Consider the following 27,769-nt stretch of genomic DNA (forward strand, 5'->3'; position numbering starts at 1 on the left):
TATTTCAGAAAGCGCTTATACTGCTGAAAGAGTGGGGTGCTTATAATTTCAAGTGTTGCATGTGAAATCTATGGTGAAACATTAAGGCTGTTGAGTTGTCTTAGATTTGTTACTTAATAGGCGGATTGAGACTCGGCGGCTTGTTCCTCTGAACACATTGACGGCAAGATCAGCAAGTGATTGGATAGTACTCGAGTGGAAATTGTATTACTTCATCCTGTTAGTCAAGACTAAGCTCCAGACAACTGAAAGGGCCTGTTCGTTCGAACAACTTCCGGCCCAGGTGAATAGAACGTGGACCATCGTACTGAGACAGGTCATAGATCTGAGCGCCACTGCTACTACAATCAAAGACAGGCCTATATGCTTCCAATTTTGGCACAGTACGTACTTTAGGCTATACAGGAACTTAATAGCTAGAGCTCACAAGGTACACTGTAACTAACTGTACTACAACAAGAAACTAAACAAACTAGTATTTTTAAAAATTGCTAATTTAAAAATGAAGTAGGGATCTATGCAATAAAAAGTAGTGAAACAAGAGATGAATGATGGTATTACAGCATAGCTCGATGGGAAAGTCCCTACTTTGGCACATAGCTATAATTTTGCTCAATGCCAAAAGTAGGGACTTTCCCACCGAGCTATGCTGTAATGATACCAGCATTCATCTCTTGTTCCACTACTTTTATTGCATAAATCCCTACTTCATTTTTAAATTAACATTTTTTTCAAATACTAGTAGTTGTTGCAGCAAGTTATCCTGGGGCAAAACTGGTATCATACAGAAATCTGTTCCATGTTTCACAATTAGAAGCTACGTATGATACAACTGCATGAACTTGTACCTGTACTTGCTTTCCCAGGTTATCAGGTCCCTATTGTAAGTTGGGTAGACTGGAGCAATACTAGCAACATCAATCAAAATATACAAGCTGCTGTCTGATTGTCCATGGATTAACAAATTATGTATCTTATTTCTACATGGTTGTGGGTTGTATAATTACTGGGCAGACAGCAATTGCCGATGCACCCAGGGGGGCATTCAACACCCCCAAAGAAATCACACACATATACATGAAATTCACAGCAAACAATTAGATAGACAATAAGTAATTAGTATCTATGCTTTCTGATTGCAAGCTGTTCCAATCTTTCATTGTTCTTGGAAAAAAGAATGCTAGTAATAACTGGACCGTGTACTGGGTGGTGTGTCTGGTGATTGTTGAGTTGAAAGGAATATGGTGGAATGAGTTATCCTGACAAGTTGTTGATCCCTTTATAAAATGTTTGTAATTGACCAATTCTTCATCTAAATTCAAGTGACGGCCAATCCAATATCTCTAGCATATCGATTACACTACTAAGTCTATTACAGTCAGACAGTGCCCACCAAGCAGCTCTACGTTAGACCTTTTCTAGGGATAAGATGTCATTTTGTTGGTATGGATCCCAGAATGATGCTGCATACTTTAAAACAGGACAGACTATAGTGAGGTAGGTGGAGGCTTTAACTGAGGGAGAACAGTTACTCCAGTTGTGTCTTAAAAAGTTAAATAGTTGTAATGCTTTTGCAGTAGTTCTAGCAATATGATTAGACCATGATGTAACAAGACACCCAAACGCAAATGCTAATCTATTATATCTGGAATATGATATATGTGTACATTTGGAAATTAACATGCATAGGAAAACAAAGCTTACGCATACTGTATGTATTATTGACATACTGTATAACAGTACACAAAAGTTGAATGTAAGTAAATACACCAGTTTTAAGTTGCAGTTTTTTATGAGGCATGTGTGATTTATTTGGTACACACTACACAAGTGAGTTCTTTATCACCACAAGGAATGAAGTGGCCACAATATGCTTCAACATTGTAGAAGAGGTATCCATTAGTATTGGCTCCACTACCTGGAACTTGTTCAAGACTTCTGTCCATGCATGTATACTGTGTAGATGCTTTGTGTCCATAATATCCAGCCATAAGGTAGCCATAGTACTCAGTATTCCATCCTGGAGGACACTCATAACGAGAAGGGATCATTATCTTGTTAGTACGTCCATAAGCCTGGCAGAGTGCACAAGGCAAGTTACGATCATGAGCATGGTTAATTGGGCTACCACTATTTATTTCAAACTCTGCTCCATATAGCCTAGCATATCCTTGATACCCTGACTGAGTCTTCAGGTATTGAGGATTAGGTGGTAAACACAGTGGATCAACTGCAGCTCCATAATGTTCAAACCATGATCCAGCTACAACTCCAGAGTAGATGGTATCTGCTCCATAGGGACAAGTAGAATTACCCCATCTAACATAGGTGACTACACCAGGTTGACAGTTACACTGTTTGTTATCAGCAACAACAGGTGGTTTAGTAGGCTTTTGTGTGGTCTGTCTAGTGGTCCTGATATTTGGTCTAACCATGATCTTTGATTCCAAATGTTGTAGTTTAGCAAGTAGGTAAGAGACTAGTGGAGAATTGATATCTTCTTCAGTTACCTCCACAGCATCAGTGAGGAAAATAACAGCAGCCAGTAGGAAAACAATGACCGTAGTCCTCATCATTTCCGATACAACTGAAGAGCTAGCACAATTTACAGTGTAGTACTCACTGAGTAACTGATGTGTGCTGGCTCCTTTTATACCAGAGCTCACATTTGGTATGTGTACTGCACTTATACCATGCTGTAAAAGTATGTTTTGTGGTGAGTAAATGAAGTACACAGTTTATGTCAATGTTCTAGCCAGTGCCTTACTTGACAAAAAGTACGCTCTGGTAGACAATTTTCTTAATCTACAGGGCTTCTAATGTTGTTTACAAGGTTATAGTACTATTTATTTATTTATTTTTTTGCATAATATGTGGATAAGATACTGTAGTCTAAGTACTTGGGTGCAGTTGTAGTTACAGACATAGGTGCTAATTTGCATTCCTGAAATTGAGGACTTTGTGATCAAGGATTAGATAGATGTTATACCAGCGATATACAGCATAAGTGACCAAGGTCAACAAAATAATTATCCAAACCACAAGGTGATTGCTTGAAACACATTGACAAATTTATAACATTTTAAGTGCCACTGTAAGCTACTTGTACACAGCAGAATTACTATTAATAATCATTTGCAATGCTTGAATTTTCCATGCCAAAATGTACTGTAGTTGTGATTGTATTTGCATATACATGAAACAGCAAAGAGCATTCTAGCAATGTTTAGTGAAGGTACGTACTTGCTACATTGTATGTATATTGTATTTAACTCTTGCTTTTCTTCACTTCAAATATTTAAATCTGGTACATGTGAAACAGTTATGAAAACATATAATAATTTCAACTGACTCAATATCACTCAACAGCATCACGTTCATATGTTTTGTCACCGCAACACGCTATATATGGTATGTGTGTTGAAATGTATCACATATATTGTGTAAATTTATTCCATGTTCCAGACTGACTTCCATCACACCACGTATAGTGAGGGTGTACTTAAAGCCTAGTAGATTGTTCTTAGTTGAGAGTATATAGGTAGAGCTCGGTTTCTTATTGACGCTGTGTACTCTGAATAACATATGGAGACATGTTGATGAAGTACAGTTCTAAACATGCAGTCCTAACTCTTGTTTATTGTAACTGTCCAATGATATTATGTTGTTTGCATACACTGGAAATTATTTTTATGAGTAGTCACGGTTATGAAATGAAATATCACCCTAAAACCAGCCTCAATTTCCCTTCTTGGAAACTTGGCAGCATTGGTTAGGCACAGCCAAATCCAGAAATGTTTTCAGACCCTTCCAAAAGGTTTCTATGGAATTTAAATTTTTGAATTTTTATGCTGACTGACTAACTGATGCCCCCAGCCGAGCATAATTCAACAATGGATAAGGCTATGGGCTTGATTTCTTCACTGTTTGACATCACTTCATCCCAAGATGCGCCAACTGCAGTACGTACACTACCTGCATCATGGACTTGCCTTTATCCACATTTTCTGTAACGACTGGATTGATTGCAGAGACATTTCTTGTACTGTTCTTAGTTTATAACGCTGTGTAACTGGTAGAGGTGTACCGATATGGGTTTTTGGCATGTACCGATATCCGATATTGATGCAACCAAAGAAGCTGATAACCGATAGTCGATCCGATATTTGTATTAATATTTTAAGTGTACATTTTTTTACCTACCCTACAACAACATGTGCATGTATTCATTGCTATACTCTGCCTGTGGTGGTACACTGCTTGGGTTTCTATTGTGTAATGCAGACAATTAGGCACTCACAAACGTTTTTATGTACACTCCCATGAGCCTAAAACGGATATTTCTGCATTACTGCGAATTCTAATGGCTTGTACAGCAAGTTTCCTTAGTTACTCTGACCCTTCTTTTATTACAAAGGTACTCTATAACTGCTTCATTTGTAAAGACTGTGATAGGCTTCGCAGCAACAAACACTAGAATCGTGTGTATTTGTATGGCTTCTCGTAGCGTAGCGCTTGTTGCAGAGTGAACAATAAGCCACTGGCACTAATGAGCCACATGAATAACATAGAAAACCAATGCATAATCCGTTATGTACAAACTATTGCTACTGTATAAATATCGGTAGCGATATCGGTCCTCCGCTGTTCTGTACCGATACCGATATTGGTTTAAAAATGCCATATCGGTGGCCGATATTGTAGCCGATCCGATTATCGGTACACCTCTAGTAACTGGTGAAGCATAGCTGTAAACAAAATGCAATGGCCACCTCCCTTTCCATTATGTAGTTGATTGTTGTTGGGACATTCATTCTGACACAAAATAACTTTTATGGGATTTCTGGTGCCATTCTTTCTTTTACCATGGTGTGTGCTGGTTCATTTGTCATAGTTATGTTATAAAATGTAACAAGTAGAAGGAAAATGAGTTTTAAATTGGATTAGGGATCACAGAAAACAAGGGAATTGCTAAAAAGTTGTGAAACAAGGAAGGTTGGTTATACCTGCAGATATTCTAGTAAACATTTAATCCCTAATGCAGTCATGGTTATAGACTGAAGTTTAGGGATTTAATGTCCACTAGTACAACTGCAGGTATAGCCAACCTTCCTTGTTTCACCACTTTTTAGCAATTCCCTTGTTTCACTACTTTCTTCTTTGATCCCTAATCCAACTTAGAATTCCTATTTTTCCTTCTACTTGTCCCCATTAAATACATACATCCAAACATAATGTAGTTTGTTTTTCTCTTGTTCTTACTTTTTAACAGTACCTCAATCCAGCATCACTGAAGGACCCAGCCATTAATGATGCTGAGGACTTCAAACATTTGGAACAGTCCATGGACCAAGTGGGGCTGAGCATGGAAGAGAAATATAACTTGTTCCAAGTTGTAGCCGCGGTGCTTCATCTAGGAAATATAACCTTTGAAGAAAACACATCCGACAGAAAAGGTTGAATTGCTTTTTTATTAAATAATTTTAACATGTCTGTATATACTAGAGAAGTCTCATGTACGTATGCATATGTAGCTACAGTCATTATCAGTAGTGCTCTTTAAAAAGACAGTGTGTATTCCTACATCAAGTACATGCTCTTGAGAAATAGACAGAATTAGATTTTGTGGGATTGTTTGCTTGCAAACATTGTACATAATACATTCTAGGAATTTGTGTGATTATTTTGGTTACCTTTATGACTACGTACTTACGTACAGTACAGAGTACATGACTTGTGCTGTTTACATACATACAGGTGGTAGTTTGGTGTCATCAAAGAGTACATCATCAGTGGCTATCACATGTCAGCTACTGGGACTAAATGTTGATGAGTTGAAACGTTCACTGACATCTCGTGTGATGGTGACCACTAAGGGAGGAACTGTCGGTACCATCATTAAGTAAGCAGCAAACAAGACTCTGTGTATGCATGCACAGTACCTAAGTATGTCACATACACATGTCAGTGTGGGTGTACTGTACTTGTAGGTATGTCCTTGTCTGTGTGTAATTCGTGTCTCTTATAGTGTTCCACTGAAGAAGGATCAAGCTGCTAATGCCAGGGATGCTCTGGCCAAAGCATTGTACATGAAGATGTTTGATAACATTGTGGGTAGAGTCAACCAGTGTTTCCCGTTTACCTCATCAGCCACATACATTGGAGTACTGGACATTGCTGGATTTGGTAGGCTCTGTGTTACTTACTACACCATCTTCCTCATGTGTGTTTCGTTTATCTTGTAGAATATTTTCAAGTCAACAGTTTTGAGCAATTCTGTATAAATTACTGCAATGAAAAACTTCAACAATTTTTCAATCGAAGAATCCTTAAAGAGGTAAAGCACAGTACCCTATATAATTTCTATGTGATTATATAGCTTAATGTATTATGTACATATATCTTGGTTATCATAACAGTATACATAGTTGTTTTGTACATGGCAATGATGGCATTATACGTACACTAACATGCAGAGCAAAGGCTAGGTTGACATTTTGTACAGCAGACGTGAAATAGGTACATGTAGTTCTATTCTTAGTGATCATGTTATTTGTGTAGGAGCAAGAGCTATACAAAAAGGAAGACCTTGGATTAACTGAAGTGACTTTTATTGATAACCAAGACTGTATTGGTGAGTTATGGGGGCAGATTTGTTTTGTTATGAAGCCATTCAAGATTGCATAAGCATGTGATTTTGTAGGGACAAAGAAAATCACATGTGTTCTCTGTACCAACAAGTGTGTGGGAGAACATTCTTAAAACAATCCACAGATATCACTCTATGACCGTAAAAGGAATAAACACCTTGTGTTCATGTACAGTGTATCACAACCATTATAAGAGGGATGGTGCTATTATCGTAAAACCAAGTGCATGGTCTGACCAGGATAACCACACCTCCTACTATAATGTATTGCCTTTGGTACAATGTTAGACAGCCCAAGGGCCATTCTAGGCTACTGTAGCTCACCTAGCTTAAAATCACCATAAGGACAGATATACAAGGACCAATGGCACACTTGCTCATTAACAATGATGGAATTTGTTTATGATTATGTCACGAACTTGAACAGCTTTGTATTATAAACAATTCGTGACCCATTGTCCCATAAATGTATTTTTGATGTTTTTTTCATCGTAAATGGGTGGTTTAACATCACGTACATACAATACATACTTGCATGATATTATATGATAGTATTTGTAGTGCAATCATTACAGCATGTACCTATGCTACATGTTTGCTGTACAGACCTGATAGAGATGAAGACTAGTGGTATAATGGACTTGTTAGATGAAGAGTGTAAACTACCAAAAGGATCACCTGACCACTTCACTGATACTGTACATAGCACCCACAGGGGACACTTTAGATTAATTGTAAGTGTGTGAAAAATATGCTTCGTACTTGTGTACTCACTCCAGTCACTTGCATGTGCAATTCTATACACATATGTACATGCATACTGTACATACAGTGTACAGTTAAAATGAATACAGAATTTCATGGTTCCTTTGTAATTGACCCATTTCCCTTGTACCTCATACAATTCCCAAAGCTAGTATACGTAGCACAGTAGTTACAAATTGTTACAATATATTTTGAATTTTAATTGTGCAGGTTCCTCGTAAGTCCAAGTTGAACTATCATCGTAACTTGAGAGATGATGAAGGTTTCATGATCAGACATTTTGCTGGTGCTGTTTGTTACCAAACTGTAAGTGAACCGATGTATCCATGTATTCTTGTGTACACATGAGAAGTGTAAGTGTAGAGGAATGAGCGTCACTATTACACTGTAGTCAGTTATGACACATGTCTTTTGTACAGGCTGCATTCTTGGAGAAGAACAATGATGCATTACATGACAGCTTGGGACAACTGATGGTACAAAGTACTGATCCATTTGTTAAGAAGCTATTCCCTGCTAGTGGCACTAAGAAGGAAACTAACAGTAAAAAACTGGCACTTATCAGTATAGGAAGCAAATTCAAGGTGAGTAGGTTGTAGTGTAGTGTGTACGTGCGTATAATTATGTGTTATCAGTACGAGTGCGTATATTGTAATTACACATACCTACGTACCTATGTACTTTAGAAACAGTTAAATGAGTTAATGGAGAAGCTGAGACAGACAGTGAGTGTGTTTGTTTGTTTGTTTGTACTACATATCTTGCACATCTCTGAGTGATGATTTTTTAAATGTAAATTCTCTATGTAACTGTTTTGCAACTGCAATTGCATAGAGATTAAGTACTAAATTGTTATGCTGTTATCTACTTATTCTATACAAACTTTTGCACATGAGTACAATTTAAAGTTTAATTCAACATATTTACCTTTATTTTGTGACATGTTTTAGGGATCAAGTTTTATCCGTTGTCTTAAGCCAAACTTGAAGATGGAATCTCATCACTTTATAGGAGGTCAAATTTTGTCACAACTGCAATGTGCTGGTACGTACACCTGTCTGTCTGTCTGTGTTGTACGTAACTTGTTTGTGCTTCATCTGTGGTGGCTTTACATAATAAACACTTTCCACTCTATCACAGGCATGGTCTCAGTACTGGAGCTGATGGAGGGTGGTTTTCCTTCAAGAGCACAATTCAGTGATCTGTATCAAATGTATGTCATACAGTGGTATTACATGTACAGTAAATATGCATACATATGTACATAGATACATTGTTTGTAAAAATAGTATAATAGATATACGTACAAGGCTGTATGAACAAACAAAGTTGATACATGAGTGAACTGCATACATGTGTATGTATACATGCAAGTGCAAAGCTTTGATAGTGACATTTACATTACTTACTTGTACAGACACACATGCATATGGTGATTTGTACACTTTGTGTAGGTATCAGAAGTATTTACCAAAGAAACTTGCTCAGTTAGACCCAAGACTGTTTTGCAAAGTACGTACAATATGTCATCGTCACACATGTGTGTACTTGTGATGACATGTCACACTGTAGGCATTATTTAGAGCATTAGGTTTGAGTGAACATGACTACCAATTTGGTATGTCAAAAGTCTTCTTTAGAGCTGGAAAGGTATCATATTGTATGCATACGTAGTATGATGTAATATAATTCAGTATGTATGTATGTACATACATTGTACAAGTAATTCTACTGGTTGCTATACATATACCCATTCAGTCGATGTTTCATACAGTATTTCACTTCCCTAGTTTGCAGAGTTTGATCAGATCATGAAGTCTGATCCAGAACATCTTGCCGTTCTAGTACAAAAGGTACAAAGGTGGCTGATATGCACTAGATGGAAGAAGGGAATATTTGGAGTAATAAGTGTTCTCAAGTGTGAGTATTCCAGTGTGTGTTGTGTGGTGTTGTGTGGATGACAGCTACGTACCTCCTCAGTGAATCAGGTCTTGAAGTTGTTGTTTTACTGTTGTTGTTTGTCCCAGGGATTCATATTGTGTGGCTGTTGGTTTACTAGTTTATTGAGATTTGTGATACAGTATATACGTGTGTTCTCCTTAATTAAAGAATCTGAGGAAGTTACCTTGCACTGTTATTCATGCACTTGAACTGTAATCATGTGGACTTGCTTATCAGTATATAAAATGTGTATGTAGATCACAGCCATAAGCAAACCTCTTTACTGTTTTGTTACTTATGTATGTGTGTATGATTACGTACATTTTGTTATGTTTTTTGTTTGCTTACAGTGTCTCGTAAGATCAGTTATAGAGTAGAGAATGCAGTTGTAATTCAGAAGAATGTCAGGATGTTCCTGGCTAAACGTAAATATCAACCCCGATACAGAGGGATAGGTACAATCAAAACTCTTAGAGGCAGGATTGAGCAGTTGAACAGCATGGGTATGTACACTTGTTGAAATTATTTATTTATACCTGTACTTAAAATGTTACTTAAAATGTTCCACCACAAAGAAGTTGCTGCTTTTTTTATGCCAGATAAATCACATTTTTATAACTTTTATCCTTAGTGACTGTGTTGAAAAAGAAAGATCCTTTACAGAAGAATATAGTTAGCATTGAAGGGACTATGGACAGTGCAGTAAAGAAGATCAAAGAGACCATGATATCTGGAAAAGAAATTGAAGCAATATACAATAACATTCTACAATCATGTGAAGGCTTGATGGGGGAGATGAAACAGCAACAAGAAAAGGAGAGAAGAGAAGAGGAAGAGGTGTGTCATGTTGCATGTAAACTTAATTTAAATGTCTTTGGAATACAAATTAGTTGACAATGTACATGCTGTATGTAGGCTGAGCGTCTACGCAAGCTTAAAGAAGAAGAGGAGAGATTAAGACGTATTCAAGAAGAAATGGAGAGAGAACGTAAAAGGAAAGAAGAGGAAGAGAGAAGAAGGAAACAAGAAGAAGAGGAAAGGCGAATGTTAGTATCTCCTAATAGTATCTGCGTAAAGGATATGTTTTTATTTTTGTTGTTACATGGTGATTAAAATATGTACTTGAACTTGTCTAGGCTTAATTCATTGACATAAAATATTTGCTATACATGTGCACAATGCACACATATTACAGTAAGTAGGTATATATATTTTTGTTTCTTTAGTAAAGCAGAAATGGAGGAGAGACGCAGGCGGGAGGAAGAAGAGAGGAAGAGAAGGGAAGAAGAGGAGAGACTGAAAAGAGAACGTGAAGCAGAGGCAGAAAGGAAACGCCGAGAACAAGAAGAAAAAGACAGGGAGCTACAGGTTACTATAATTCTCTTTTGTAGATTTACATACATATACATACTTCTTGGTTTAGCAAAAAATAGAGGCTGAAGCAGAAGCTGCAAGGTACATTATTATACTCAGTGTGTTTCTTTGTTAAAGATATGTCCTATTTTGTTAGTTGCAAATACAACCCGTTACGTAATTATATGTAAAAAATTGGAGTATTTTTGTTTCTGTAGACTTGCAGCTGAAGAACAAGAGAGACGAGATTATGAGTTAGCTATGCGTCTAGCACAAGTAAGCGTTGTGCTCTTTCCCACATATATACGTACATTCATAAATGCCTCTTCTGTCCAAAGGATGAACAACATCCACAACAAGTAATAGTGGAACATGCTGTGCAGAAGAGTCAGTCAAGGATAGCGCGTCGCTCATTAAAACGGTGAACTGTTTATAGTGTCTTCATGACATGTATGTGTACAAAGTATAGTGTAACCATTTCACAGATTTCAAATCCGTTTGCTTTCAAGTGTTTGATCTCCCATGCACACTGTAGGTCAGAAGCTTATGCTGGAAAACAACAACAAACCACTAAAAAACATGACTTGTCAAAATGGAAGTTTCCAGAACTACGTGACACCATCAACACTTCTTGCGGTAAGCTTGCTTGTGTTACTGGTGTTACAATATGATCCATTTATCTTCTTATAAACTGTCACAGATCTTGAATTACTTGAAGCATGTCGTGATGAGTTCCACCGAAGGTTACGAGTCTATCATGCTTGGAAGGCAAAGAACAAAAAGAGAACTGAGTCACCTGATGAAATGCAAAGAGCACCAGCACAAATAGTACAACAAGGTACACTGTTCCCTTACGATGCATACCTATCGGATTGTATACCATATTACTGCCTGGTAATTTATTTCTTTCAAACAACTTGAACCCCACCACTAAATGAGACCAGCGTTTATAAATGAGACCAGTGTTGATGTATTCTGTGGAATCATATCTCCATGTTATACTGTCCCTTGATGCTTTCTTCAGCATAGTTTAAAAATTTAAGTTTCAAAGGAAAGCCATAAGATGCTATACACTTTGTTGTTTGTCACATCATTTTCCTCACTACACAGAATTGTTAGAAATTGTGACTGTACTGTGTTCATTCGTGTATTCAAACCCCATCATAATGTTTTCTGTTTTTTGCTTTATCCCCCCCGCCACCCCCTTCCCAGTAGTGATTAAATGGGGCTATGAGATCACAAATTGTATTGCTGTTGATTATGACTGTATTTTGTTTAAATTTTAACAGCCGAACAAAATCAAGCAAAACCACTACCCACACCACCAAAACGTATCTCTAGTCTTATCAAGGATGATGATACGCCACAAAGATTCTTCCGTGTGGCTTTCACAAGACCTGGTCAACAGCGATCACTAGATCAACGCAAAGGGTGGTGGTATGCTCACTTTGATGGTCAATACATTGCCAGACAGTTGGAACTACATCCTGATAAACAGCCACTCTTCTTACTTGCTGGGAAAGATGATCTTGAAATGTGTGAGCTAACATTGGAAGAAACTGGACTTGCTCGTAAGCAAGGTGCAGAGATTCTAGAGCACGAATTTGAGTTGGAGTGGACAAAACATGGTGGTGTACCATACATCCGTCCTTTCACCAGAGCTGGTCGTTAATAAAATGTAATATCTGAGAGCAACTGTAGTTTAAACTTTAGGTTGTCAATTTACTGACTGACTAGATAAATTTTAAAATATGCAATTTGCAATTGAGTTTATTTATTTATAGGAATGCAGCAATGTGTGTTTATTATGTACAGTATAAATTATAACAATTTAACCTTATTATTCAACATACAGCGAACCCTCAGTTATCTGAACCCCTTTGTTCTCACCCAATGGTAAAAGTGTTGAGATAAGTGGATAACAGAAGCCGACACATTTGTATACAGAGCTCTGTTGAAATACTCTAATAGAACATACACCTGTACTCAAAATATTGTAATAGAGCAGTCATTTCCAGTTTTGGATAAATAAGGGTATGGATAAATAAGGGTATGGATAAACAAGGTTCGGGTCTAATGTACTGTATATCACAGTTAAGAAGTGTTATATATGTGCACACATACCAGTTACTAGTAATTTCATTTGTCCGTACTGCTACTACATAGGATGACGTACAAAACCAAATCCAGGGACATAGGGAGAAAATTTGAAGTTTTGAGCAGAAGCCCTAACATGCTGTTTAGTTTGGCAGCAAATAGGTAGCAGCATGCATTTAGGCACAGTACAATAATTTATTGTGCCATAAAGCCAGGAGCCCAAAAGTTCCACACTATATTCAGACTCAGGGAAGGATCCACAGAAAGGGTCCTTATATTGCTAGCTATACACTCTTCAATGCACTTGTTTTTATATTAAGTGGTATTGTTACTTGAAAAGTATGTTTAATAATTATAGTGGTTTCAGGAAATGACCAGGATTATTCGAAGGGATTACAACAGCATCACTTGAGCTGAAGGATTATACACATAAAAATTGTGACCGAATATGTAAAAACCCAACGCTATTATTATAATACTAACATTCATTAGCTTAAATATGCATACAGTGCATACATGGTAAGCTCTTAACTAGGCCTGAGTCAAATAAAAAAATTATACCCAAAATTTTGCCCGAACTTTAATGCTTTCAGGAACTAAATTTTCACCTATTATATAAATTATGTTCTTCGGTATTCCCATTGTGCTCCTATATAGGTTAGCAATAAAATTATTTCTTACACAACATGTTTATAATTACTGAGCAGTCAGCCCTGCTGGTGTGCTACCCAATTGTATGCAATTTACAATAATAATGAGTGTAGTCTAGTTTCAGTGTCTTCAACTTCAATGAGTTCTGTCGGTAGCGTATTCCAATCATTTATTGTTTTGAGAAGTAACTATTTAGGTAAGATGTACAGTTCTCCTTACCATAAACTTCCAAAACTTTCCAGCTAAATAACTCCAAATTTTCCTATAACACTCCCTTAGCAACCCATACATTTTTTGCATAATTTTTGATGGGCTATCGATTGGTGTAGTTTAAAAAAAAACCACCCGTTGCCACGTTATTCTATTTAATGCACACCTCACGCTATTATTGTTGAATGATAGAAACGTGTCTAAGTTCGCTCTACAGGTGATTGTTGTTTATTTGATGATTGTTATTGATGCCACCTAAGTCAAAAAGAAGTTTACAGCTGGGAGTAGCCAGAGCACACCGCCAGAAGAAATGTAAAACACAAGAATGCTCCTCCAAATCGAATGAAGGTATTTCTGAAGATAAAACAAGTTCTATTATTGAGGAACATATAACAGACCCTGCTCTTGAATTTTCTAGTACTTTAAACTCTAGTGACATGTCAGAAAATGAGACCACAGAAGTCAGTACTGTTTCAACTGAAAGCGTTGTGCCTGCAACTGGAGATCATAGTGAAACAGCTGAAGAGATTGTACCCACTTTCAGTGATTATGATTCCCAAGATGACGAAGACTACACTTCACCAGCTGAAACTGCAACAGCTAGAGGATGAATTAATCCATGGCCATGCAAAAGACTGGGTAAATTCACTTGACAGAGACGATCTAATGTCACTGTCTCTGTTGCTGCACTATCTAGTAGTAAACATTTTAGGCCTTCAGCTAACGTTTGCTGCTAAAGTGATAGGTGATTTAGTTGGAAAAAGTGAACGAACTGTTCGTGAATGGAGGGGAACCTTTTTATGCAATGATGGATCATTTCCAGGTTCACTGCAAGGAAAGTACCAGCAGACTGGAGTCTTGGGACAAAATGAGGAGTTAAACAAGCATGTGAGAAAGTATGTCAGGGGAAAACGCTAATGTAAAAGGTAAACCCAACATGACCATTGCTTCATTTTGCCAGTGGGTAAATAACGAACTTTTACCCAATAGTGTGCTCGAGCCTGGATTTCCTCGCAAAATAAGTGTTGATACTGCAAGAAGATGGCTGCACCATCTTGATTTTAAAGTGTTAGATAGAAAGAAAGGTGTTTATATTGACAGCCACGAGAGAGAGGACGTAGTTGCTTGTCGTAAAAAGTTCATTCAGAAAATGGTATCAATTGGAATTATAAACAAAGATAATGCCCCCACACCTCAAGCTGCCCAGTGCCTACCAGAAGATTTAAGATGTCCACCTGAAGAGCAATTACAGAAAACTATTGTGTTATTCCATGATGAATCCATATTTTCAGCTAATGAAGACCAAGGGACACAATGGGGTGAAAAGGATAATTTTGCAATTAAGCCTAAAAGCAAAGGTTCCGGTATAATGGTATCAGACTTTATTGATGAGTTTAATGGTTACCTTCATCTTAGTGACACAGAATTTTCTCTGGCTGAACACACATATGGGAACAACATTAAAAAAGAAGCTCGTCAATTTTTGGAATATGGAGAGAGTCGAGAAGGTTATTGGACCTCAGACAAATTCCTCACTCAAATGGAACATGCAATAAAAATAGCTGATATTAAGTATCCGAAAGATGTAGGATATCGTGTGGTATGGGTATTTGACAACAGCAGTTGTCACAATGCCTACGCCGATGATGCATTAAATGCGAACAATATGAATGCCAAGCCTGGGGGAAAGCAGCCATGCTTACGTGACACAGAATGGGATGAGAGACCCCAGTGAATGGTCTTTAATATTGGTATTCCAAAGGGCCTTATTCAAGTACTAACTGAAAGAGGCAAATACAAAAAATCAATGAAACTTGAAAACATGAGGAAAGAAATCTCGACTCATCCTGACTTCATGAATGAAATGACCAAACTAGAACATTTTCTACATGATCGTGGACACATTTGCATCATGTTACCAAAGTTTCATTGCGAGCTTAACCCCATAGAAAGATGTTGGGGTCAAGCAAAGCGATATACACGAAGCTTTACAAATTACACTTTACCACGATTACGTACTAATGTTCCCAATGGACTTGATTCGGTGATGCTCGAGAATATCAAAAACTATTTCCGCAAGGTAAAGCAGTACATGTTTGCATACCTAGAAGGCTACACAGCAGGTCCAGACTTAGAAAAGAAAGTAAAAGTATACAAGGAAGTATATAAGTCACACCGAAAGATAGGTGTAAACAGCTGACAAAATCCATTTTTCCATGCATACATTATATCCCAAAGTAAACAATCTATCCTAAAACCCTTCTGTAATTTTATTCCATGATAATTGTATGTACTGTACAGTAAAAACTACTATGATAGCTATAAATATGTGTGGGTACATACATTTTTGGTAATAACCATATAATTGTTTATGGAAATTGAACTAAAGCAGCAATGAACAAAATGCTGTGTAGAAAGTTTTCATTACACATGATAATCACATAAAAGGTGCAAAAGGTATGGCATCAGTCACTATCAATAGGTACATACATTTTAAAGAAACATGGCAGTGAAATGAAGTTATCTACCACATTCTCATTAAAATCACTGAATTGCTTGTCACTGTTAGTGCACTGTAGAGCATAGATTGAGTAATGTTACCTGAAAAGTTCATTACAATTGCACTATGTATCACTGAGTTATGAATTTTAAAAATCGTGATACCATTTTGGAAGTTTATGGTAAGGAGAACTATAGTAGGTTGGATGTAAATAAATGTAGTGGATGGTACTGTCTTGTTGGTGCATGTTGTTGGTAAATAGTATGGAGGAATTGTAAGTGACAATAATATGGGTGGTAGAATAACTTGTGCAATGTTTGTAATCCAGATAGTTTACAATGAGTGTGGAGAGTTGGCCATGACAATTGGTCTAACATTGAAGTAACTAAATTATATAATGTGCCATAATCGACCCACCGAGCAGCTCTTCATTGTACTTTCTTTAGATCCAGTATGGTGAGGGTCCCAGATATCTGATGCATATAGTTTTAGTTGTGGTTTGACCATTGTTAAATCCGCTTGACTTGTTTTGAGCATTTGCTTATTACATTTCAGAATATTAAGTGTTCTAGATGCTTTGATGACTGTACTAGAAATGTATTGACCACGACAGTGATTTATGGAGTATATAATGACTCCCAACTCCCAAGTATGTTGATCAGATATATTCAGAGTGTGATTTTTAAGTATGTATTATGTGGCTGGATTTGAGGCTTCCACACACATCCAAATTTATGACTTTGAAGAACCATAACTCAGTGTGGGAGTATGCTATCAGTTTCAAATTTGGACCTGTTATTACATAATGCAATGAACGCATTGTGTGAAAATTGTAGGTCAATAGCATACTGAGTGGTCACTGTCAAGTTACTAGTAATTAAAGTGAAAAATTGGATGTGTGTGGAAGCCTGGTTTTGTCAAATCCAGTCACATATAGTCATGGGTAAGTGGTGTTGATGATCATGTGCAACGTATAAAGGTACATTTACTAACATTGAACTTGAGTTGCCAGGTATCTGTCCCTTCTTGAAGCTTGATGGTGTCCTCTACACTATTATTAACTGTAAAGCAGACAATCATCATCAGCAAATAAACGAAGTGGTGAGTAGATGCCTGTGATAATATCATTAATTATAGTAGAAACATCAGTGGTTAGAGTACTGTGCCTGGCCTGGCAGAACTGGTATGGGGCTTGAGGATTCACTATCTAGCACAACACACTGGGAGCGATGGGTAAATCAGGTTTGGATCCAATTGTAAGTACTGCCATTAATTCCATGATATCTTAGTTTGATATTAGTAGCTGTTGGTGTGGCAGTGTATCAAAAGCTTTGGAGGAATCTAGTAGGGTGATGTCTATTTGTTTTTGATGATCTAAAGCAAAGGATATGTCTTTAGTCAGAGCGATAAGTTGGGTAACTTGGGTTACACATGAAAGGTTAGTTCTAAAGCCATGTAGATTTTCAATTAATATATGTATATATGTTGTTCTGATTTAGGTGGTTCATGATGGAATAATAGAAAATGTCCTTAGTACAGATGGAGGTTAATGATATGGAACCATAGTTAGTAACATCACTGCATCTACCCCTTTTATATACAGGACATAATATTATTCACTTTTAGCCAGTCATTTGGTAACAAATTTGTTGTCAAAGATTACATGTAATATGGTTATTATTTCATCTGCACAGTGTTTTGAATTTCAATCAGTGAATGCTCTATTAGAATATTTCACGACAAAGTGACTGTTCTATTAGAAAGTATCGATCCAGAAGCCGCTGACTGCTCTATTAGGGAGTGGCAATCTATTTTCATGTAATTTAAACTCAAATATATCCTCCTATTATGCAATCATAATGCTGGAAAAACACTCCAATCTATTATGCTGGCATATTAGACCTATTATGTTGACGCAGGCCAACTCTTAACATGCTCATCTGGCTTTCCTGATGCTGTATTATATGATTGTTCTATTACATAATACAAGACTTAGTAAATGAATGTATTTTGCAATACATGCACTTTATGCGTTGTAGATAGTAATTATAAACAGCTTACGGTTGTTAATTTAATAATATAGCATCACTATACCTACTGGCACAATATGCTAGCCAGTTGAGTTGATAGCATAGTGTAGGAAGTTTATATAGCTGTGCTTACGTTAATGTGTCGATCAATTAGACAATAAGATTCCATTGACACTAAATTATAGGTTTGTTGATGCTGAAGAGCAGTAACACAGCAAGATATATTTGGTGACTTAATTAGGTGTTTATGTAAGCTATTCACACTGCTTGAAGGCTCTTAGTTTACTAATTTGTTAAGATGCCTTACTGTAGTTATACTGATAGTAAAGTGTCAGTAAACTTAAATATATGGAACATAATTATTTTACTAAGTTTTAAACTCTCAGTAAAGCATCAGCGAATGCGGGTTTACTGAAAAACTACTAAAATAACAAACAATTAACTGTTCCATATACTGGGGATATACCACTGACTGTAGTAAACTAAGATACTTCAAGCAGTGTCACCGGTGTTTCTATAGTAATTATCTGTATGTGATGTTTACCCCTTATCACTGCAGCTACAGTACAATAGTAAATGTGACTGGGCCTGCAAAATAGGGCGTACGGGCACACTAAATTTGCCTACTTTTTCACAATTTCATGACTCATAACTTATCATGGTATTATGCTATTTTAGCCCTTATTAAACATTTTATTGGCTATATGCAAGTTACAGAATGCAAATGCTAAATGTCAATACTAAGACATGTCTGATAGTGTGGCTGGATGTAGTTTGTGCCCACATGCCCTATTTTCACAGGCCCGGTCACAACTATGGTTATGATCTATGTGTAAACCGATGAATACATACATCTGAAAAGTATTAGTGCACAATGTTCTTTCTACTGTGTGCATACATGTGTCAGTCCCAATGTATGCAACCTTTTTATTTGGTACACACCACACAGGTTAGTTCTTTACTACTACAAGGAATGAAGTGGCCACAGTGTGCTTCAACTGTGTAGAAAAGATATCCACCAGTACTACTTCCACTGCCTGGTATTTGTTCAAGGGTTCTGTCTATACAAGTAAATTGTGTAGCTGCTTTGTGATCATGATATCCAGCCATAAGATAGCCATAGTACTCAGTATTCCATCCTGGAGGACACTTGTAATGAGAAGGAATCATCACCTTGCTGGTGCGGCCACTAGCTTGACACATTGCACAAGGCACATTACGATCATGACTGTGGTCTAGTGGAGTATGATGTGTCTCATATTCTGCTCCATATAGCTTCACCCAATTTTGATAACCTGGCTGGGATTTGAGGTACTGTGGGTCATGTGGTAAACACTGACTGCTGCTCCTTGATGAGTATATTATGCTGACCCAGCTACAATACCAGAGTAGATGGTATCTGCTCCATAGGGACAAGTAGAATTACCCCATCTAACATAGGTGACTCCAGCAACTGATGGGAAAGCACAATTTTCATTGCTAGTAGCTGAAGCCATCGCATTTTGTTCAGTAGATTTCTCAACAACCTCATTTGTGCCTCTAGCGTTTGATCTAACCATGATCTTTGACTCTAGTTGTTGTATCTTAGCTAGTAGGTAGGAGACTAGTGGATCTTCACTGGTGACCTCCACAGCATTGGTGAGGATGAATGTGGCAAACAACAGAAGAGCATGTACCTCAATCTTCATAATGTCAACCTATTAAAATAAATGTATTACAAACAAATAAATGTGTGGAGCATACATACATTCATTGTATACACGTTTGAACATTCAATTTAATCGTGACCAAGGGGAATGCAGGGGCAGTTTTAGCGGGATTTCTGGAGTTTCCAGAAATCCCCTCTGAAAGTAGTGTGCACTCCCATGATTCATGTGGGTGCCAAGAGTTATACATACTATATTATATTAGGACTTTTTCTACTGGGGAAACTTCATACTTTTGCCTTTGATCACCATTACGGTGTTCAACAGCATGTAGTGACCTTTTTTTTTTTGGTTTTCGATCTACAGCTAGGCTGACATTGCTTTGAGTGGAACCTGAAACCCCCTCTGAAAACTTCTATCGTAGATCCGCCCCTGGGAATGTGAACAACTAGCTGTGGACACTGCATATGGATTTTTGTAATTCACAAAGTTTATGTTATAAATCCCATAGGAAATTTCCTAGCATCTTTTCAAGCACAAATTACTGCCAATTAGTGAGTTAGCATTAATAACAGAAAACCACTAGTACTTTAAGTTGGCTGTGCAAAAGAAATTCCAGATCCAGTACTCACCTATCTGGCAACGAAACCAACATACTGTAGATTTAATGTTAACGATTCTCTGAGTCCCTTCATCTACTGATGGGGTGCAAAGAAATGTGAAACAAGGCTTATAGGGAATGTTTGTAATTTTGCCTTGTTGTGAAGCTCTTCATTGAAGATTTCGGCTAAAGAATATGTACACCAAATCAGTGTTGTTTCAGAGACTCTGTGGTGACAACCTGGCAGATCAGAGTATAAATTAATTAAAATTCTTTCAGCTGCACCTGACTGTATTATTAAAGTATATGGAGTGCTCTATTGGAGTACAGTGAAACCTTTCTAATCCGACGCTCTCAATGGAAGCCATAAATTTTGCTGGATTAAGGAGGTTGTTGGATTATCAAGTCACCTCCATTGTACACTATCTAGAATTATGTCAGATTATGCAGTAAATCACAAGCTAGAAGAAGTTAACTTGTAGAGAGTTCAGCTAAAAAGATACAATCATGTGGAGAGTTCAGCTGCAAACAAACCACCTGTAGAGAGTTCAGCTACAAACAAATCTCCCTGTAGAGAGATCAGCTTGAAGAAGTTAACTTGTAGAGAGTTCAGCTACAAAGAAACCATCATGTAGAGAGTTCAGCTACAAACAAATCACCCTGTAGAAAGATTATTATTATTATTTGTTGTTACTGTGCAGAAATCACAAATGATTATAATGCACAGATATAATTACTTAAGTTGTTACAAAAATTATCCAGGGAAGGGGAATTAATTATATAGGGGGGAAGGGGGTTCCAAAGTTTAATTGCAGAGGGGAAAAAGGAAAATTTATACGAGTCAATGTTTGTCGTCAGTTGCCTGTAGTATCCTTTTCTTAATCGCGAATCATTAGGGGTAAAGTACTCTTTGGGGATATCAATAAGATCATTAATAATTTTATACATCATTATAAGTTTAGCTCTCTCTCTTCTTTGTTGTAAAGGAGGTAAGTTAAGTGTGCTTAGCATGTTAGTAACACTAGAGTAACTTGAAAACTCATTTAGGCAAAATCTGGCCGCTCTTCTCTGTATTGCTTCAATTCTATTAATATTATTTAAGGTATGGGGATCCCATACAGATGATGCATATTCAAGCACTGGCCTGACCATACTTCTGTAGCAGTTACATTTCACAGTGCTTGGACAGTGGCGCAGGTTTCTGTAAATAAAGGCATTGATTTGGTTAGCTTTATTAGTGATTGTTTGGATATGGTCATTGAAGGTAAGCTTGTTGTCGATGGTGACCCCTAGATATTTGGTAGATGGAACTTCCTTAATGGGAGAATTTTCAATATAATATGTGTGCAAGATAGGGTTGCGTTGGTTTGTTACTCTCAGGAACTCACATTTCAGGATATTGAATGTCATCTTCCATCTGTTGGCCCATTGAGCAAGTAGGTCTAAGTCCTGTTGTAAGCTTAAGCAGTCAGCGATTGATGTTATTCGAGAATACAACAATACGTCATCTGCATATAGTTTGATCTTATTGTGGATGGAAAAAGGTAGGTCGTTAATATAAATCAAAAACAACAGAGGGGCAAGAACCATGCCTTGAGGTACACCAGAAAGGACCTGGGTGGAATCACTTTTGTGGTTATCTAGAATAACGTATTGTGATCTGTGACTCAGAAATGATTTTAGCCAAAATAGTAGTGATCCTTGTACTCCGTAATGTGCTAGCTTGTGATACAGGAGCGAGTGAGAAAGATCAACTAGAAGAAGTCACCTTGTAGAGAGTTCAGTTATATGCAAAGAAACCATCATGTAGAGAGTTCAGCTACAAACTAGTGACCTTGTAGAGACATCAGTTAAAAGAAGTTACCTTGTAGAGAGTTCAACTACAAAGAAACCATCATGTAGAGAGTTCAGCTGCAAACAAATCACCTGTAGAGAGTTCAGCTACAAACAAATCTCTCTGTAGAGAGATCAGCTAGAAGAAGTTTCCTTGTAGAGAGTTCAGCTACAAACAAATCACCCTGTGGAAAGATCAGCTAGAAGAAGTTACCTTGTAGAGAGTTCAGCTACAAAGAAACCATCATGTAGAGAGTTCAGTTGCAAACAAATCACCTGTAGAGAGTTCAGCTAGAAGAAGATTCCTCGTAGAGAGTTCAGCTACAAAGAAACCATCATGTATAGAGAGTTCAGCTACTAACAAATCTCCCTGTAGAGAGATCAGCTAGAAGAAATTACCTTGTAGAGAGTACAGCTATAAAGAAACCACCATGTAGAGAGTTCAGTTGCAAAGAAATCACCCTGTAGAAAATTCAGCCACAAAAAAATTGCCATGTAGAAAGATCAGTTAGAAGAAGTTGCCTTGTAGAGAGTTCAGCTACAAAGAAACTATTCTGTAAAGACCTCAGCTGCAAACAAATCACCTGCACAGAATTCAGCTACAAACAAATCACCCTGTAGAGAGATCAGCTAGAAGAAGTTACCTTGTAGATAGTTCAGCTACAAACAAATCACCATGTAAAGAGATTAGCTAGAAGAAGTTACCTTGTAGATTGTTCAGCTACAAACAATTCACCCTTTAGAGAGAGCAGCAAGAAGAAGTCACCTTGTAGAGTGTTCAGTTACAAAGAAACCACCATGTTCTATAATAAATATATGTATTATATATATATATATAATTTGTACATTTACTGATTTAAATCAGAAATATTTAAAGTACATCTGCTTCATCTTTTCTTCTTCCTGTGGTAAAGAAAAAAAGACAGGTTAAAAAAGTCCCAAAGCCAGCCATAGGCCGGCTTTGGGGTATACAAATACAAAAAGAAATGAAATCTAATCCAAAACAGCCAAGCTGTAAAAAACAGTGCGGCCCTCAAAAAGGCTATGGTGAAAAAAGATGTGAAATCCAAGGTGGCGGCCAAGAAATGGCTGTGATGGTAGGTTAATGGTAAAACTTTTAATAACGGCAATTTAGGTGAATTTTGTAAGTGGCACAAAATTCATCTAAATTGCTGTTATTAAAATTTTTACCATTAACCTACCATCACAGCCATTTCTTGGCCGCCACCTTGGATTTCACATCTTTTTTCACCATAGCCTTTTTGAGGGCCGCACTGTTTTTTACAGCTTGGCTGTTTTGGATTAGATATATATATATATAAAGAACTTTGCATTGGAGGATAAAAGCAAAAAAAGTGTTCTACATTTGCCATACAAGCATAAGTGTTCTATATTAGGCAGTTACAGAACACTTTAATAGACCACAATTCTATATCAGGTAGTTATAGAACTGCCAGGTCTGTTTTGCAGGCTAACAGCCTACTTTGAGTGAGTAATCACTCATTCTGGCCAGTACAACCAATCATCCTAGGCTGATAGCCTGACTGACTGTGCTGGCTGACCAGTCAATCCAACCAGTAAGAGTAAAACCACTGGAATTAATTTATAGACACACTTAAAGATTTCGATGATGGTTGTTTGTGGTCAGTAGCAGTGAACATTCTTACTACATTTTGTTCACATAAATGGATGAGTCCAATGAGTATCACGGAAATATGCTTATTAAAGTACCACAATCGAAACTTTTAGTAGTTGAGAAGATGGACTAGACTAACAAAATGACTAATGAAGGCGAAACACAGGTGCAATGCCTATTCTACCGATGATAACACTACTCCGTGTGTTTGTAATTGTTTCTTGTCTTGTGTGTACCTCAAGTTGACAGTTCTCTATACCAGATAAAGTACTGCCTTTGCTTGTGCTATACGGGAAATATAGCACTCAAAGAGTGGTCTCAAGACGAAATATAGCACTTGGCTTCACCTTGTGCTATTTTTTACTCTCGTCCACTCTTTTCATGCTACATTTCCCATAATAGCACTCGTGGCAGTGCTTTATCTAATACTTATAGGCACCTGTGCTCCAGTAATATATTCACAATAGGTATGATTGTAATGTCAAGTAAAGTCCCACATTGTCACTGAATTTAGGGGGCAACTTGTTTGTGGAAAGATCTATGCTAACATATCAGATTGGCTTTGTTTAGTTATTGGCTTGTATTGTATGAATAGTAGTTACGTAAAAGTGCACCTCTAATTTTTGTTCATACCAGTTTAAAAGACAAGTTCTGAATAATTATGTTATGCATACCGTTTCTGAAAATGATGTAGCGTGCCCCAGCTATATCAATTATTGTCAGAAAAGTGAAGTATCCATTACGCTTCATTGTCAGTTATGTTCAACCCGTTAGTATTTCGGATCGAGAACTGTCGAAAAACACCTCTGCAATCCATGCATACCAAAAGAAGAAATGGTGCTGTGTGCCCCAGTTATATTATCATCTGAAAAGTGAAGTGCATGTATCTATTATGCTTCATTGTCAGCTATTTTCAACCCGTTACACAGCAGTAAAAATCAAGAACTGTTCGAAAAGCACCTCTGCAATCAAAATAGCCACTATGAAAAATACGGACGATTCCATTATGAAGGGAAGCCATCACATGCTACCACCAAATCGATACTTTTCACTGTCAGCAAAGATGAATGGGACACAAAAGAGGACACTGGTAAGTCCATGAAGAATGCATTGTACATGCTGTGGTATGCCAAAAAGCACCTCTTGGGCTGAAGCTACGTCGAACAGTGAAAAAATCAAGCCCATAGTCTTAGCCATTATCATGTTACACTTGTCTGAAGGCATCAGTCAGTTGCTTACTCATTCAGTCAGTTACTCAGTCAGTAGAAAATTCTGCTAAATACTTTTTTTAAAAATTCTGTAGTAACTTGTTGAAAGCATTTCAGGTTGATCTGAAGGCTTGTTTGGGCTTAGTTTTTTACCTAACCAATACTGCCTTAGCATTGCCAGGGAAAATTGAGGCTGGTTTTTGGGTGATGTTATTTCGTGGGCCACACCTACTCCTTCGTGGTCCCTACTATACAGTACTGTCGTACCATATGATAAAAGATGGTAATTGGCTGTGAAGTATGGATGCAGCTCCAGACCTGTGATACAGGTTGGGGAAAGGTTGAAAATAAGGAAGCTAAGAGCCTAATCAACTATTACCATAGACAACATTGTGTAATCATGGTACTACAATTTGTAGTTTTAAAACTATGAAATATGGAGATGATGCTGCATAGTTTACTAAACTGCTTGGTGTTTACATTCTGTGCATAGTGTCCAAAACCAAGCTCAAAATATTTTATTGCCTTGTTTGTATGTGGGTTGTGGCCATTGTCAGGTTGTGGCCATTGTCAACAAGTTGTGGCCATTGTCAACAAGTTGTGGCCATTGTCAACAAGTTGTGGCCATTGTCAACAAGCTGTGGATTCTTTCTCTTGTCTGTTAAGTTGGATGTAGCAAGCCTGATATAGTAGCTTTATGAAGTAATGGCATGTTCCCAGGGACTAGTGTATCTAGGACACTTCCTTATTAAGAATAAGGAGATAGCATCTAACAGTTTAATCTACCTATAACCTTCTACTTTATGTGCATTCAGTAGATTTGAGTAAGCAAAAGGCCAGTTAATACACACATACATACGTACTAGTACCAATTTAGAATTGTGTACCGACAAACATCCATAAAATGATTTTAGCTATCAAATTTGCCTGATGTTATTGCCTCACCTTGTAGTGTATACATATGTATGTTGTCTTAGTTACCTATACATGTTATACCTATGTTGTATGTGAAAATGCATGTATATATGCATGCCTGTATAATATTATTTGCTTAATGCTGCTTATCATATATACATAGAGGGTACATATACGATCAATATGATAGTACATACGTATTTTTGTGCACATGGCAGACAGACAAACAAGTAGCAGGATTAAAAGAAGAATAGGTACTGATGGTTACATAAGTAAATTTATAAGCACATCAGTATTTCCTTTTTCATGCATACATGTACACAAATGCTCATTGTTCTTACTTTGCACAAGTATGTACTTACCTGCAATTGTAGAAGGATTAGAAAAGTCTTTGTTCTTTGTTTATGGCTGACACCAATGCACTTTGTTACAACAAATGTGGTGCTCATAACATGTTGGTTGTTTTATAGTGGAGTGCTCCTGCATGCATGCATGATATTATCAAAACAAAGTGACATCATATGTATGCACATATATGCGTTCATGTTTATTACATATGTAATAGTAATAGTTATAACATGGCCATGAGGTATAAATCAGATGAATCCTGAGTGGTCGGGCAACAGTTGTGTCACTAAAGTGTGCTCTCTTATTAGGTGAAAGACAAACCTTCATTCACCCCTTTAGTTTTATACACAGGTAACTAAATAATGATCATAGGTTGAAAGTCCATGGTACTCGTGGAATATTAAATATTCATGCCAGCAGTATTGAAACTGGGTCACTACTGCTGACCACTGACCCAGATAGCAAGCTGGGTTAGACCAGATTTGACCAGTAATTATGTAGTATGCAGCTGGTATCTATTCAAGACTTCTATCCATGCAGGTAAATTGAATAGCTGATTTGAAGCCATGATGTCCAGCCATAAGGTAACTGTAGTACTCAGTATTCCATCCTGGAGGACACTTGAAATAAGAAGGAATCATCATCTTGCTGGTGTGGCCACTAGCTTGATACATCGCACAAGGAACATTACAATCATGACTGTGGTCTAGTGGAGTATAATGTGCCTCATATTCTGCTCCAAATACAGTAACTGCACTCAATTTTGAGTAGATGGTATCTGCTCCATAGCACCATCCCCATCTAATATAGGTGACTACACCAGCAGGGACAAATGCAATTGCCATTGCTAGCAGCTGCAACATTTTGTTCAGTAGACTTCTCTACAACCTCATTTGTGTTTCTAGTGTTTGGCTTAACCATATTCTTTGACTTCAGTTGTTGTATCCCGCAAGTAGGTAAGAGACTAGTGGCTTCACTGGTGACCTCCACTGCATCAGTGAGGATGAAAGTGGTAAACAGCAACAGAGCAAACACTTTTTAAACCAGGCATGCGCCTGGTTTACTTTCATATGTGTGTGTGCGTGCGTGCGTGTGTGCGTGTACCTATCTATATCTATTTATCTACGTCGACTCGATCTACGTATCTATCTGTCTGTCTGTCTAATCTATCTATCTATCTATCTATCTAATGTTTAAAGCAGCTTTTACAGTTTTACGTAAGAATTAAAAGCGAAATGAAGTCTATATTGACTTATGCACAGGTAAACTTTGCTCTGAGGCGAGGGGTCCGACACCACCAAAAAGTCGCGTGTAAGATTATGAATCTCACCATATTTTTGCAAATATTCCGGATTCCAATCAAAGATTCCAGATTCCAAATTTGGA

At 37.3% G+C, this 27,769-nt stretch overlaps 1 protein-coding gene across 1 annotated transcript in view; it reads left to right on the forward strand.

Annotated features, from left to right (window-relative positions):
• Positions 1 to 12,556, forward strand: part of LOC136258130 (unconventional myosin-VI-like) — a 53,028-nt gene extending 40,472 nt beyond the window's left edge. The window contains exons 9-32 of the mRNA XM_066051434.1: positions 5,273 to 5,456; positions 5,758 to 5,902; positions 6,029 to 6,186; positions 6,246 to 6,337; positions 6,562 to 6,634; positions 7,256 to 7,383; positions 7,625 to 7,720; positions 7,834 to 7,998; positions 8,101 to 8,139; positions 8,365 to 8,458; positions 8,555 to 8,627; positions 8,869 to 8,926; positions 8,987 to 9,064; positions 9,205 to 9,334; positions 9,706 to 9,858; positions 9,987 to 10,192; positions 10,271 to 10,401; positions 10,582 to 10,723; positions 10,779 to 10,810; positions 10,927 to 10,984; positions 11,047 to 11,129; positions 11,244 to 11,344; positions 11,409 to 11,546; positions 11,998 to 12,556. Of these exons, the coding sequence (XP_065907506.1) occupies positions 5,273 to 5,456; positions 5,758 to 5,902; positions 6,029 to 6,186; positions 6,246 to 6,337; positions 6,562 to 6,634; positions 7,256 to 7,383; positions 7,625 to 7,720; positions 7,834 to 7,998; positions 8,101 to 8,139; positions 8,365 to 8,458; positions 8,555 to 8,627; positions 8,869 to 8,926; positions 8,987 to 9,064; positions 9,205 to 9,334; positions 9,706 to 9,858; positions 9,987 to 10,192; positions 10,271 to 10,401; positions 10,582 to 10,723; positions 10,779 to 10,810; positions 10,927 to 10,984; positions 11,047 to 11,129; positions 11,244 to 11,344; positions 11,409 to 11,546; positions 11,998 to 12,380 (2,940 nt within the window). The 3' untranslated portion in view covers positions 12,381 to 12,556. The remainder of the gene's footprint in view (positions 1 to 5,272; positions 5,457 to 5,757; positions 5,903 to 6,028; positions 6,187 to 6,245; positions 6,338 to 6,561; positions 6,635 to 7,255; positions 7,384 to 7,624; positions 7,721 to 7,833; positions 7,999 to 8,100; positions 8,140 to 8,364; positions 8,459 to 8,554; positions 8,628 to 8,868; positions 8,927 to 8,986; positions 9,065 to 9,204; positions 9,335 to 9,705; positions 9,859 to 9,986; positions 10,193 to 10,270; positions 10,402 to 10,581; positions 10,724 to 10,778; positions 10,811 to 10,926; positions 10,985 to 11,046; positions 11,130 to 11,243; positions 11,345 to 11,408; positions 11,547 to 11,997) is intronic.
• The last annotated feature ends 15,213 nt before the right edge of the window (positions 12,557 to 27,769 follow it).

Source organism: Dysidea avara, chromosome 6, assembly GCF_963678975.1.
Source record: "Dysidea avara chromosome 6, odDysAvar1.4, whole genome shotgun sequence".
Classification (NCBI taxonomy): Eukaryota; Metazoa; Porifera; class Demospongiae; order Dictyoceratida; family Dysideidae; genus Dysidea; species Dysidea avara.